General features: G+C 38.9%; 1 protein-coding gene across 1 annotated transcript in view; it reads right to left on the reverse strand.

Moving 5' to 3' along the window:
• LOC140163166 (integrator complex subunit 9-like) overlaps positions 1-15,700 on the reverse strand; it is a 40,586-nt gene extending 24,886 nt beyond the window's left edge. The window contains exons 1-5 of the mRNA XM_072186553.1: positions 15,608-15,700; positions 11,100-11,227; positions 8,676-8,742; positions 7,325-7,387; positions 4,838-4,921 (exon numbers count right to left, since the gene is read on the reverse strand). Coding sequence (XP_072042654.1) covers positions 4,838-4,921; positions 7,325-7,387; positions 8,676-8,742; positions 11,100-11,227; positions 15,608-15,616 — 351 coding nt within the window. The 5' untranslated portion in view covers positions 15,617-15,700. The remainder of the gene's footprint in view (positions 1-4,837; positions 4,922-7,324; positions 7,388-8,675; positions 8,743-11,099; positions 11,228-15,607) is intronic.
• Between the last annotated feature and the right edge of the window lie 532 nt (positions 15,701-16,232).

The following is a 16,232-nucleotide window of genomic DNA, read 5'->3' on the forward strand; positions in this document are numbered from 1 at the left end:
GCCCAATATATATCCCCCACCTCTTTGCGCCATACATAAATTCGCCTATCGCCATTTCCGAATGTTCAAAAGGTAATCACGCTTCCTCAGCATGTGCAATAAATTAGCATTAAAATTAATCTTATTCTATAGGGATTCTAGAAACACCTAGCACATGGCGCCAATGGTGCGGGTCTATCGAGCTCATGAATTATGCATTAGAATTTTTTTAAACTCATATGTTGTATAATTGAAGACCGAATTAAAAAGACAAGCTTGCGTATGCCGTCCTGTCAACCAGACCAAAAATGCCATACTGCGCAGGTCAGCGACCAATCTCGTAGCGCCTTTGTCATGACGTCAGACGCAAACTAGTATTTTTTTATTCGGTATTTAATTATGGATTGTAGCCTCATCACATCAGCAATATCGTAGAAATCAAGTCGGACAACCGTTATGCTGTGTGTGGCAATGGGAATACACATCAAACAATGTTTAATTTCATGATTACATGAAACCTGATTATCAATGGAAAAACTTTGGCTGGAGAAGTTGAAGCTGACGTTCATGGCGACACTTTGGATGTGATAATTTGACATCATGGATTGTTTTGTGCAAAATTGGAGGTATTTTTGCGGTGAGTCAGCAGACAGACTGACATGCAGGCTAGGCTCGACTAGGCCGCAATCATCGTGTAATAATAGTTCATACCCGCTGGACAGCAGGAAGAATGTTTATAACTTACATTTCAATACAATCATGTTACTTTTATCTTGAACTTGGAAGAAACTGATTTCAATAACAATTTCAATATTGCAAACTCATGACCATCAGTGACCATACATTACACTAAACAGTGAGATCCGTGCGGTTTATGACTAGAAAGTAGAATGGATTATTTATTTCTGTTCATCTTGATATCAACATTTAAATGGTAAGTTCATGAGTTTGACCTCAATTAAAATACAAAACAGCACCTGTGTCAAATCTACATTGTATGTCGCACAATTATGTGTTGTGCATGACTGAGTGCATGATGCTAGCATACATGTATGACTAGTCTAGGGCTAGGCCCGGGGCTAGCAAACTGATTTCAATAACAATTTCAATATTGCAAACTCATGACCATCAGTGACCATACATGACACTAAACAGTGAGATCCGTACGGTTTATGACTAGAAAGTAGAATGGATTATTAATTTCTGTTCATCTTGATATCAACATTTAAATGGTAAGTTCATGAGTTTGACCTCAATTAAAATACAAAACAGAACCCTACTACCTCCATGGTCAAATCTACATTGTATGTTGCACAGTTATGTGTAGTGCATGACTGAGTGCATGATGCTAGCATGACTAGTCTAGGGCTAGGCCCGGGGCTAGTCCTTTACTAGCCCTTGGCAGTTGGCAGTATCTGAATATACAGCGCTAGTCCAAATCTAAAAATATTTCTGCCAGTCCAAACTGAAAACCATCTGCGCTTAGTCCGAATTTGCAAAACATGGCGCTATTCCGAATCTGAATTTAGAAACACTGCGCTAGTCCGATATTCGGACTAGCGCCGTGTTTTTCAGATTCGACCAGCGCTGTGATTTTCAGATTCGACTACCGCTAGGTTTTCTGCAGTTTCGACTGACGGGTGTTTTCCAGACTCGGACTAGCGCAGTGTATTTCGGATTCGGACTAGGGGTGTGTCGGACTGTTAAAGTGTTTTCAGATTCAGACTAGCGGTGTGTCGGACTGTTGCAGTGGTGTTCAAATTTGCCAAATGCATCCATGGGTTTTATATCTTATTTTGTAGCCTATCTGAAAATTTTACTTTGCATAATTCTGTCTTGCATATATAAAATAAGGCCTACCTTGACAACATTGCATAACAAAAATAAAAGAAAGTTGTTGCCAACGACTTGGGTTCGCTCCATTTTGACAGGCCATATTTTGGTAACCGAATATCCGATTAAAATAAAATTTTCAGTCTTGTATTAGGAGAAAATGGACTCGCATATTTTAATCAGACAAAAATCTATATCCAATAGCGGTACTTTAAAGCTAGCATTATAAGTATCTCCTTAACTAAACAAAAGGTGTCCACTGGTATCTTGTAACCGAATATCCGATTAAAATAAAATTTTCAGTCTTGTATTAGGAGAAAATGGACTCGCATATTTTAATCAGACAAAAATCTATATCCAAGCATTATAAGTATCTCCTTAACTAAACAAAAGGTGTCCACTGGTATCTTGGAGGCATTGTCTTTTTTAAAGACATTTCTTGTTGTCCTTTGTACTACAACAAAATCGTATTCAGTCATTAGCCTCTATCTATTCAAGTAAGTCAACACATTCCTGGGTTTAGCCTATGCATAGCTCCATTGACCATAAACGGTCTATGATGGCTCACTATAACTCAATGCTCTTATTTTGAACAAAACAGAAACTGTTTTATGGTAGAATAAAGTTTAAATTCTTCAATGGTATGTGCATGCTGTGCTGTGCATGCTGTGCTGTGCATGCTGTGCTGTGCATGCTGTGCTGTGCTGTGCATGCTGTGCTGTGCATGCTGTGCTGTGCATGCTGTGCTGTGCTGTGCATGCTGTGCTGTGCATGCTGTGCTGTGCATGCTGTGCTGTGCATGCTGTGCTGTGCATGCTGTGCTGTGCATGCTGTGCTGTGCATGCGTGTAATAATAGTTCATACCCGCTGGACAGCAGGAAGAATGTTTATAACTTACATTTCAATACAATCATGTTACTTTTATCTTGAACTTGGAAGAAACTGATTTCAATAACAATTTCAATATTGCAAACTCATGACCATCAGTGACCATACATTACACTAAACAGTGAGATCCGTGCCGGTTTATGACTAGAAAGTAGAATGGATTATTTATTTCTGTTCATCTTGATATCAACATTTAAATGGTAAGTTCATGAGTTTGACCTCAATTAAAATACAAAACAGCACCTGTGTCAAATCTACATTGTATGTCGCACAATTATGTGTTGTGCATGACTGAGTGCATGATGCTAGCATACATGTATGACTAGTCTAGGGCTAGGCCCGGGGCTAGCAAACTGATTTCAATAACAATTTCAATATTGCAAACTCATGACCATCAGTGACCATACATGACACTAAACAGTGAGCTCCCTGCCAGTTTATGACTAGAAAGTAGAATGGATTATTAATTTCTGTTCATCTTGATATCAACATTTAAATGGTAAGTTCATGAGTTTGACCTCAATTAAAATACAAAACAGAACCCTACTACCTCCATGGTCAAATCTACATTGTATGTTGCACAGTTATGTGTAGTGCATGACTGAGTGCATGATGCTAGCATGACTAGTCTAGGGCTAGGCCCGGGGCTAGTCCTTTACTAGCCCTTGGCAGTTGGCAGTATCTGGAAAACACAGCGCTAGTCCAAATCTAAAAAACACTCTGCCAGTCCGAAACTGAAATCACTGCGCTAGTCCGAATTTGCAAAACATGGCGCTATTCAATCTGAATTTAGAAACACTGCGCTAGTCCGATATTCGGACTAGCGCCGTGTTTTCAGATTCGACCAGCGCTGTGATTTTCAGATTCGGACTACCGCTAGGTTTTCTGCAGTTTCGACTGACGGGTGTTTTCCAGACTCGACTAGCGCAGTGTATTTCGGATTCGGACTAGGGGTGTGTCGGACTGTTAAAGTGTTTTCAGATTCAGACTAGCGGTGTGTCGGACTGTTGCAGTGGTGTTCAAATTTGCCAAATGCATCCATGGGTTTTATATCTTATTTTGTAGCCTATCTGAAAATTTTACTTTGCATAATTCTGTCTTGCATATATAAAATAAGGCCTACCTTGACAACATTGCATAACAAAAATAAAAGAAAGTTGTTGCCAACGACTTGGGTTCGCTCCATTTTGACAGGCCATATTTTGGTAACCGAATATCCGATTAAAATAAAATTTTCAGTCTTGTATTAGGAGAAAATGGACTCGCATATTTTAATCAGACAAAAATCTATATCCAATAGCGGTACTTTAAAGCTAGCATTATAAGTATCTCCTTAACTAAACAAAAGGTGTCCACTGGTATCTTGGTAACCGAATATCCGATTAAAATAAAATTTTCAGTCTTGTATTAGGAGAAAATGGACTCGCATATTTTAATCAGACAAAAATCTATATCCAAGCATTATAAGTATCTCCTTAACTAAACAAAAGGTGTCCACTGGTATCTTGGAGGCATTGTCTTTTTTAAAGACATTTCTTGTTGTCCTTTGTACTACAACAAAATCGTATTCAGTCATTAGCCTCTATCTATTCAAGTAAGTCAACACATTCCTGGGTTTAGCCTATGCATAGCTCCATTGACCATAAACGGTCTATGATGGCTCACTATAACTCAATGCTCTTATTTTGAACAAAACAGAAACTGTTTTATGGTAGAATAAAGTTTAAATTCTTCAATGGTATGTGCATGCTGTGCTGTGCATGCTGTGCTGTGCATGCTGTGCTGTGCATGCTGTGCTGTGCTGTGCATGCTGTGCTGTGCATGCTGTGCTGTGCATGCTGTGCTGTGCTGTGCATGCTGTGCTGTGCATGCTGTGCTGTGCATGCTGTGCTGTGCATGCTGTGCTGTGCATGCTGTGCTGTGCATGCTGTGCTGTGCATGCTGTGCTGTGCATGCTGTGCTGTGCATGCTGTACAGACGACCGTGAATGCAGAAGTGATAAACAATCACGCTGTTGATGCTGATTGGCTGATCAACACTCATGACAACAAGACATTCATTTGACCCATTAGTCATCAGCCCATCAGCATGTCCCAGACTATGGAAGAATTATACAAATTTACTTAAGGGTACAAACCTCTGTAATGAATGGCAATGCCAGCATATTGTGATGGTTGGAGATGAGGATGACATCTACAGTAGACATGTCAACTATACCAATCTGTATATGTAGAAATATGCAAAGAATAGAAAAAAAAGTGGCTTAAAAGGGGGTACTACATCCCTGTCCAATTTTTTCATTTTTCTCAAAAATTATAGTGCATTGGTGACAAGTAAGATATGTATATTATAGGGGCAAGGACTACAACTACTGCACTGGAAATTTTATTTCAGCACAGACAGCAGTTGTGGAGTTGCAGTCAAAAATGAGGGAAAACCAGTATTTGATCAATAAATCAATAACTATTTGCCTTGAGTTGCTGAATTTTCAGAGCAATAGTTGTAGTCCTTGCCCCTACAAAATGCATATCTTAATTGTCACCAATGCGCTATAATTTTTGAGAAAAATGCAAAAATAGGCACAAAATTGACCAGGGGTGTAGTACCCCCTTAATGGAATCAAATTTGATACAAAAATAGGCAATTCCATTTAAACTCCACACTACCCTTGTGGAAGATGTTGGAAATATTTCCCACAAGGGCAGTACATGTACAAATTTCAATTGGAATTAGCACATTAACTACATGTACAGGGTGTCCCAAAAAAAGGAGGCCCCTCATTGCGCCCTCTTTTTCTCCTATTTCTGAAAAGTTGATTAAATGTATTTTGGTATGTAAAGAAACCTTTAATCGTTAGCTTTAATAAACCAAAACAATTATTTCAATCGGCTTACAACTTTTGAAGATATGCTCTTTTGAATAAAAGTACCCGTTTTTCACTCTGTCCACGGATAGCAAACAGAGTGGTTGGGATGGCGCATGCTGTGGAGTGGCCTGCACGATAACCAGACCTCTCACCACTTGATTTTTTCCTTTGTGGCAAAATCCAAGATCTTCGCAAAAGTATCCGGCGCATTCGCAAGTATCCGGCGCACAAGGATGGTCAGCTGATGGTACGCAATGCAATTGATGCAATTGATGCAATGATGACCAGGGCTGAAACCTGTATTCGCCAAGGAGGCAACAAGGTAGAGGGCAGAGCAGCACAGTAAACTCACTTCAGAAGAACCAAAGACAAACCAAACAGCCTTTTAGGGCTACCTTTTATCCTAAAAAGAGAAATGACTTATGTTGTTAAAAAAAAAAAGTAAGAAAGTAAGAAACATAATAAAACAAGAAGGCATAAAGAACCAAGAAGAAATAAGTAATTGCAAGTAAAGCAAAAGAAGTCCCATTCGGCATCCATTTTACCCACAAATTAATGACACTATTAACAAAATCCATTGCCCATAAACCCACCGGTAAAGCCCATTCCATAAATAAAGTTATTTTATAAAGTTATCATTGAGAAATGTTTGATATTCATGCATGGTATGTGTACTCCTTTTCAATCTTTGAAGTAGCCAAACCTTCTCCGTGGACAGAGTGAAAAACTGGTACATTTCTTAAAAAGAGCATATCTTCAAAAGTTGTGAGCCGATTGATATAATTGTTTTGGTTTATTAAAGCTAACGACTTAAGGTTTCTCTACATACCAAAAATATATTTGACCAACTTTTCAGAAATAGGAGAAAAAGAGGGCGCAATGAGGGGCCTCTTTTTTTGGGACACCCTGTATTTGAATTTCACCTTCTCTCTGTAAGCTAACATATGGAATCTTTCTAAGATGTATGAAATTCAAATGGAGCTGCCTAATGTACGGTACTCATTCGCTTTGAAATACATACTCCCCATATTTCCAACATATTCCACAGGGGTAGTGAAAACTTTGAAATGATGAAATACCCCAAATTAATCAGGATTCCTAATGTATGTGTAAAGGTTATCACCAATCACCAAATATTACCAGATCAGTTGGGTGGGGCAAGGGGCACAGTAAATTCACAGGTCTCTGTGCAAATGACAGACCTCTCTGTAAAATCACTTAACCCCAGTTTGTGATTTAGGGATTCAATCATGTTTCACTGTTGTTCATCACCGTTTAATAACAATGCTTCCGCATCGTTTGTGTGGTTTATTTCACGAGGGCAGCTTTAGATACTCTTTCACTTATTGCAAACAATCTCAGTCGCCTCCATTTTTAACATCATCCATTTATTTCCAATTGTAACAAATGATGTTTTCTACATCATCAGAACATTCTTAATCTAGGTTTTGAGTTAACTTGCTGCAGTGATTCACTGGTTTGGTATGCAAAACTGTGAATCCCAGTAGCCCATAGAACAGTATATGACTTTCTGGGTGGTACACCAAACTACCAAGTTTTGTATGCCACTTCAGCTTTTTGTATATACCATGCTGCACACCACAATCATCAAAATCCAGATTTTTGCAACTTTTTTTAAGTATCGTAGCCATGCAACCACTATGATACTTTTAAAAACAAGATGCAAAAAACTGAATTTTGGTGATTTTTTTACGACCCTCCGAATAAGCAAATTGTTGCACGGACCTTTAAGCTTACCTCTGGTACACAAACCTCTGGTTCGCTGTCAACAAACACTTGACCACCGCATTCCCTTAAATCCTGTCAAAAAAACAACAACAACACGTTGTCATTAACTAATGGTATGTACTACTAGAAGAACTTGCACTTTTGAGGACAACCTACATGTAAGCAGATATTCTGCTTGTCCTCAAAATATTTCAGTTGTCCCAAAAATTTGTGATTTTTTGGGGTGCAAAAAATAAATTTGTTTCATGTTTATTTGCTCTGGAAATCCTGTGAGCACTGACTCCCAAATTGACCATTCTGATCTGATCAACCTGACCAACACCACTCCACTGGTTTCCAGAGTCAAGATTCATCAACTCAAATTTTTCGGCCATAAACTGCGTCTTGCAGATGGTGAGCCTGTGAAAAAATATGAAACATGAAACCGGGACGGCCGTGCACACAGTACTTACAGTATGTCCAGCACCTCCTGGGAGATACTGAAGGGATCCTGCAGCCAAACTAAATTGTTTCGCTTCCCAAGATCGCAATAGTTGGAGAAAGCTTGTAGTCTGCTCCGCAGCCGACTGATGATGATGATGATGATGATGATGATCTGATCATGTGAATCTCAATCACTGGCACTATCAGTTAACTCAGTGAAATGATTAATTAAACCATTTAATTCAGAACTGAGCATGCTGGAGAAGCAGACATTATTTGCTGTCGTAGTGCACGTTAGTAACCATTGGTTACTGCTCCAAGCCTGGGCTCATACACCTGTTTTCCGAATTTTGATATGCCATAGGCATTTGTGTTGTGATCATTTCGATCAGTGGTTCGTAACAAAGAAAGCGTGATCCAGTTGACCTGGCAACGGTCATATTGTAACGTGCACTACGACAGCGAATAGCATATTTGTGTGCTAACAGTGATCTACACATCTTGGTGATAAAAAGACTTACCATTTAATCCATGACAAGTTCAAACATGACAAGTTCCAAATTTATGTCCAGTTTTATTATTTTTATAATTTATTTAAAATAGTGATTTTGGAGGTAAAATATCTGGTTGTCCATCGGACAAGTGCATGGCTCATCGTACTTGTCCACAGTGAGTTTTGGATACGGTACGGGGACAAACAGATTTGCTTATTTCGAACAATGAATACCAGTAACAACACACAAATATTCCTTTTGTATATATAAGTCAATGTAAGGTAACTTAAGAATAGCAATATGAAAACAAGAGAAACAATTCAAAAATTGAAAAGTGCGAAAAATTAATCACAAAAAATTCCACTTTCACAGTACTTGTACATAATTGAATCAAATATATATTTTCAATGAAAGAAGTTGTTATGATTATAAGCGTATCTTACCTGGCTGAGTGCTTTAGATGCTACATTGTCACTGGATTTCCATGTTGCAAGCTTTGACAACCTTGCACTGAAAGAAAACAAACATCAAGTAGTGTCAGTCATCCAATTGTTGAAATCACAAATTCAAGACTTCAAAATTATGCAAAATGGGACATTGGCCATTTTCAAACGTTAAGGCCACTGAAAATTGACAACCTACTTAAAAAGAAATCCGGTGTATATTTTTTGAAACTATGATCAAAAACTTCAACCTTATAATGTACCTTGGTACCAATGTGAGTGGTAGAAAATGCACGAGAGGAGACAAGTCTAGTGCATAGTCCAGCATTATGCTTGTTCCTGCCATCCCCACCCCACCTATCCCCTCCCTCCCCACCCTATGCCCAGACCACCAAGAATATCAACCTTACCTGGGTACCAATGTGAGTGGTAAGAAATGCATGAGAGGAGACATGTCCAGTACGTAGTCCAGCATGATGCTTGTTCCTGTCATCCCCACCCCAACCACCCCACCTATCACCTCCCCAGGGTGCGTGCAGCCACCTCTATTTCAAATTCAAGGACTTTTCAAGGACTTTCAAGTACCCAAAAATTAATTTTCAAGTACCCTTGAACGGAACGACCCAGAGATAGGTGTGTATAAAAATGTAGAAAAATACCCAGTGGTCTAGGGGCAGCAGCCCAGGGCATACCTGCCAACTTTTGAAAACTAGAAATAGGGAAACTTATGGCCGGAGTGAGCGTGGCTCACGATAATGGCCGGGGTCCAGGGGCTCACTTAAGGGCCCCCCCGTGGGGTCCATAGGGCGAAGCCCGGTGGGGGTTGAGGGAACGAAGCCCCGAAGCCAGATGGTTTCTGTACATTTAGCACCACAGGAAAGGCCATTTCAGAGGGTAAAAAGAACATTTCAAAGCTCCTGGCTTGTTCTACACTATTTAATAAAAAGTGCTTCCTTCTTCCAGAAAACAGGCTTTAAAGTTTTGAGTTTCCTATACTTTTATGCACAAGAGACCCTCTTAAAAAATGTTTTTTGGCTTTATTACATGACCAATATGGCTGATGTTGATGTGAAGCAGAAAAATAAAACAATAATTAACCATTTGTGCTTGCATCCACTACCACCCCCACCCCACACCACCCACCAACTGGCACCCCATCCTGGGCCAGATGGTCAATGTGCTATTTGGTTAAAATTTCAGGACCACAAACATTTTAGCATATTTAGCACCCCAAAAGAGACCATTTTTGACATAAAAACCTATTTCAGACTTTTTTTGAAAAATGCTTCCTTCATCCTAAAAACATGGTTTTAAATGTTTAGTTTCCTATACTTTTGTACATGAGAGACATTCTTCAAAGTGTTTTTTTGGCCTAATAACATGGCCTACATGATTGAAATTGATATATATAATAATGCGCAATACAAAAACAATGATTCATCAAATTTTTGACCCCACCCCTCTTCGGTATGTGGGAGGGGCCCCCACATGGGGGGTACTAATGAATGTGCATGAAGAATACATTGTATGATGAGAGTAATTTGTAAAATTCAGTATGTTAAACATACAGAGTGATGTCATTACAAATTGGGACTAAAATAGTAGGCCTATCCCAAAAGAAATACATAGGCCTACACACTCACTCACCCTCACCCCACCCCACCCCCATGTTCACAAGGACATCTACACAAAGCCAAAGGATACAGCTAAAAGGTTCATATCAAACCTTTGACCGAAGTTTGTTTCCATTTAGACTTAAACATGACTTGATATTAGAGTATAACATATAGGCCTATACAGCATCAGCATCATCAGTCCAGCATCATCTCAAACGTCATCGTTCATTAATACGCATTACATACTTCTTACTTGGGTAATATTCATTGAGGAAAAAGAGATGAGTTTTTGAACGCAAAACCGACACAATCATATAACATGCTGGTCCGATAATGGACTAAAATTTATCAATTTTGGGCATGAAAAGGTGTTCTCAATAAGATAAAAATTTGACCACATGCATGTTAAATGAGTACCTTTATCTAGTCGAGTCATCCAGTCAGGGTTCTAAGGAATTTTCATTTTAAAATTGGAAATATATGAGTCAAGAGAGAGTTAATATGTAGGCCCCTATATATAGCCTACATAAAATGAAAAATATATAGGCCTACAAGACAGATTTATTTCCAAACTTCTTTTCTTACTTATTTGTAACATAAATTTTTATTGTTTCAGCACATTTTTTCTTTAAGGACTTTCCATAAATTTCAAGGACTTTTCAACAAAATTCCAGGACTTTCAAGGCCTTGAAAAGGCATTTTGATTTTCAAGTACTTTCAAGCACTTTTTTGGCTTTTCAAGGTTCTGCACGCACCCTGCCTCCCCTTCCCACCCTAGGCACAGACCACCAAGAACTATCAACCTTACCTGGGTACCAATGTTAGTGGTAGAAAATGCATGAGAGGAGACAAGTCTAGAGCACAGTCCAGCATGATGCTTGTTCCCTTGAAGGTTAGCAGCAGACATGGTGCATTGGGGTTCTCTGATAAACAATACTGTTGACAAAATGACACAAAGAATACAAAAAAAGGAGAATCAAAAATCTTATCTCGTCCATATTGTCAACTAATATTTTGCGACATGGCAAGTCCTACAACTTCAGAACCGTTCGAAATTTGTAGTTACTATAAAACTGTCACTGTCTAAGTGTCTGAGCCTAGTAGTAACTAGTACTAGTTAGTAGATGTAGCTCGAGATACCCTAGCTATATACAGGTTTACGTTTTACACATACTACCTTGCTGTATTTCAGCTAGAGCACCATAGATAGAAAACCCTGATTTTTTTTTCTGAGAACAATTTACAAACAGGCTATCTTTTCATGACTTCAGTGACACAACCTCGATGGCCATAATTTTTATTCACCATGTCCATTGAAGTGAGAGAGAATTGAATACATGCATAATTTGGAGTTTTCTTATTACAAAACCACATTTTGACACTGACCTGACCGTTTCGTATGTCTTGGACGACATATTTCCTCAGAGGCAAGTATGACTCTGAGGAAGTATGCCGTCCAAGACATACGAAACTGTCAGGTCAGTGTCAAAAATTTGGTTTTGTAATAAGAAAACTCCAAATTATAATTATCTACAAACCTGATGAATCTCTTCACATGAATACATGCATGTTCGTCACAATCAGAAATTAACACAATAGAAATTAGCATCTCACGAAAACTGCGAATCTTTAGAAATAAGAAAACCCACTTTTTAAGTCTTTGTTTTTTCTTTTAGACGGTATGGGCTTGTGCCTGAGAAGATGCAACAACTGGCATTTTTGTGCTCAAGAATTCAAGAACACCACCACGCATGTGTATGATCTTTTTAGCTTACGTCTCATATCCTGCTATCGTTGAAACAAGAAAACCTCATCCCGAATTCACTCACCTTGGCTTGTGATCCTCAGTGTTCGATTTACCACCTGCATACCTGCGTATACATGTATGCAGGTAACTTTGATTCTGTGCAGGTAACTTTTCAAATGTACAGGCACAAGTGCATATAATTTTAGTACCGTAATAACTCGGGTATAAGCCCACCTTCGGCTATAAGCCCACCCCCTGTTTTTCAAACCATTCGGGGAACAAGGGTGCACTCGGGTACAAGCCCAGTAGTCATTTTGGCTTAGTTCTTAAATCATATCAATGCTTTTCTTTCTCATTTAAGACCAAATATTAAAAAAATATCAGTTAAAAATTAACATTCCATAGGCCAAAGATGATAGAAATTACTGATACATTGGGCATATACAAATGGGGAAGATTTTTCTTATTTTTAAATTCAACTACTAGCCCCTCCCCGGTTAAGCCCACCCCCATTTTTGAAGTGAAATTGCCCATCTAGGGGGGTGGGCTTATACCCGAGTGGTTACGGTAGTTATACAGTTGGAATCTAAAACATACAATGTGCCTCTAAATCAAAGAATTAATATAAATATCCCTTATAAAATGACACCAATTTTTATTTTTCATCTATAAAAAAGATGATTAGTTTCAAGGCACAAACTTCTTATTTTACATGGTTAAATTGTGTGAAAGTTACTTTCACTTTGTGCAGGTAGATCTATGTTACCTGCACAAATGCAAGTATCTTTTTTCTGGTAAATCGAACACTGCAGCCCTTCATTTTTAAGGAGCTCTATAGCTCCGGAGCTCTTCAGAGAGCTCCTGACAACATTTCAGGAGTGCTATTTATCAAGCTCCTGGTTTCTTGAAAATATCACGTTTTAAATGCTGGACATTGTAAATTGAGCTCCTTGTTGAGCTCCATAATAAAGTTGGGAGAGTGATTAATAGAGCTCCACCAGTTTATAGAAATGAAGGTCTGCACTGGTGATCCTACACCACCAGTTGAAATAAAATCAAAACTTCCCCAAAAAAGCTTTGTTAAATTCCTCAAAACAACATGTAGCTTCATTAATAAAAAATTGAAATCCTGTATTCAGACCCGTAAACGAAACTTTTGTTTGATAAACGTCAACAAAAAGTAATTTTTCTCACCTGCTATATCTAGCAAGCAGAATGCACATGGCAAAATGGTGGGTCTAAGAACTCCATCGCGCATGCGTATGGCTCTTGAAATGGGTCACGAGTGATGAAATTAGTTCATTCATAAAATTAGTCTCGGGCCAGACTGTAGGCCTATGGCTATCACGTGTTTGTTAGGATCGACGAGCGTCAGACTGACACAAACTGGCTGTGAAGGAGACTATCATAAAATACAATGTGACGTCCACGTTGGAACAATTGGAGTACAGAAGAAATATTCATTAACAGGACTGAAGCAATGTGGCCATTTCTATTTTTGTACCTAGTTCCAGTAACTGTAACCATAGACTCTATGGTTACAGCACTCTATTGATATCTGTTCCACAAATAAGAAACATCACAATATGTGGGCTCATTTTGGGCTCCAAGGATGTAGCCGAGGAACTCTCTCAAGGTCAGTTTTGGCCTGCATGGATGATTTTAATCCCATTGTACCAGAGTTTGGGCATATTTCTTGATGCTTGAAGTTTGGATTTCTTAAACGTACAGTGCATCCCTGTACATGTATCGCTGCAAGACTTCAGGTCCGTAGATATGTCATAAATGTTTATGATAAAGACTGAAGTATTGCTGGCAAGACTATTTTTGTACGGGGCATTTTGCTGCAGACTAAGGCCCTTTACAATTGATTCTTAGTCTGTTTCCCGCCCGCGTCCAAAATAGAGAATTGCAAAATATTTAATTATTTAATTTTTATTTTGGATTTTCTCTTTTAAAATGATTTTAATGACTTTCATTTGCTACTTTCTGACTTTGCTCATATCAACTATAATGATAATAAACAAAGACAAAACTGTACTTATGTTACTAAAATCAAACATAGTTGTAAAATAATTAAATGCGTGTTTCTTGTCAAAACGGGTTGATGTAGGTCGCGACCACTTGTTTTAAAATAAAGAAAGTAATAGATAATTAACAATTAAAAGTCACCTCATCCTTTGTTTTCAACCATGAAACAGGAAACTAAGAATCAATTGTGAAGGGCCTAACGGAATTGTTTGGCTTGCCCCCAAGATCGCAATAGTTGGAGAAAGCTTGTAGTCACCTGTTCTGCAGCCGACTGATGGTGATTGATGATGATGGCCGGGCATTTTACGACACAGAGACTAAATTCATCCAAAGGTAAACAAAGGGTTGGGGATCACATTTTTAACTATCACTAAAATGTTTCGGAGTTCAGTTGAGGTCCGCTAAAAGTAGACCATTTCGAGGGCTGTATTTGGTGCACATGAGTGAAAACCGACAAACATTCGCTGGTGAATTATAGCGACGCTCATGACGCTGTACTAACTGTCAATCATGACTGTAGCAGGGATGGAATTTCGTAAAGTGCCACAGGGGTCCAAGTGGATTCTCGCAAGCAGTGTTTACTCTCTCTGGAAATTGGTTGCGCCAAATGAAACATTTTCTTCCCAAATTGGCCCAATTTTGGCTCAGTAATTCCTCATTGACTAATTGTAATACAGCATTGCAAATTTGTGTGCGCCAAAAATAATTTTCACATGGCCAAAATTGAGACATACTGCCTCTGAGTAAACACTGCTCGCAAGAGAGTTTTGCGAGAGTCCATGGATTCCCGTAATTGGATTCTTGTTGTACAATCTTGCGGGAGTCCAAAAGGTACATGTATTATATGTAGGCCTACGTAAAATGCATTCAAACTAACTAACAAATAAACTACATGTAACATAGTAACAAAAGTTTTTAATATGTGTCATCATACTCTCACTTTCATATATATGTCATTGCATCTTTGGCAACTTTTCCTTTATATTTTGCAGGCTTTGAGTTTTAAGGTGCGTTGAACTTAAATGTAAGTTCGCTGAGCCGATCACTTCCAGCGCAAGTCCACATGGACTCTCGCAATAGGACTTTTACGGGAGTCTCTGCGAGAGTCGACTCTTGGACTCCCGCCGAAATTCCACCCTGCTGTAGTACAGTAAACAGCTGTTCACGGAAGAACGGCTGTATACAAGTAGACATACTCTGGGTGCACATTACAGTAAATTAATTACCGTAACCACCCGGGTATAAGGCCACCTTCAGGTATAAGCCCACCCCCATTTTGAAGTGAAATCTGCCATCTAGGGGGTGGGCTTATACCCGAGTGGTTATGGTAATGCGAAAATTTGTAAACCTGTAATTTCGGAAAGATTTCTCGGGGTACCCGTGCAAATGTGTATGCTTTGATGCAAGGGTGACGAATTTTGATGCAACTTGAATGACTTTTGTTTTGCTCGGGTTTTGCTTCAAGTTTACAGCCTAAATTGGGAGACTCGTACCTAATTTTTCAACACTGTCAATACATATTAGCGATTTAAACTTACCAATTTCATCTTGACTTGTTCCAAAGAGTTTTTCTCGACTAAAACCTGTAAAATCTAAACCATTTCAGCTCACTGTTCAGTCCAAATAGCAAAATTTCTGGATGCATATTACACACAGCCCGTAGGCCATTAGGGGCTGTGCAATGAGCCTGGAATGTTGGAGAGAGGGTAAAATTGGAGAGGGTAAAATTGGGGGGGGAGCAAGAAATTTTGGCGAGCCGAAAGAGGGGGGGGCAAGCAATTTTTGGCAAGCCGAGAGGGGGGTAAGCGATTTTTGGCACACATTCATGCGGCGCCTGTATAACCCTGGGGGGGCACTCCAAATCTGGAGGTGATGCGTATGTAGGGTTGTTAAGACCCCCTTTTTCAGAGTCGCTGTCACCCAAAGACCCCATATTTTTTTACGAACACATGTTCATATCAAAACGTTAGGGTACCCTAAGTGCCATTGACCATTTTCTTATTTCATTCCATTACAACCATCCATTGACATAAACAAAAATCAGACATTTTTTCAAAACATTTGTATTACTAAAATCATAACTTTGAAATTATTAGTCCTATATCATGCTTCTTTACACCAAAACAAACATGAGAATATCCTGCAATTTATGATCGTATCGAC

This window comes from Amphiura filiformis, chromosome 10 (genome assembly GCF_039555335.1).
Source record: "Amphiura filiformis chromosome 10, Afil_fr2py, whole genome shotgun sequence".
Classification (NCBI taxonomy): Eukaryota; Metazoa; Echinodermata; class Ophiuroidea; order Amphilepidida; family Amphiuridae; genus Amphiura; species Amphiura filiformis.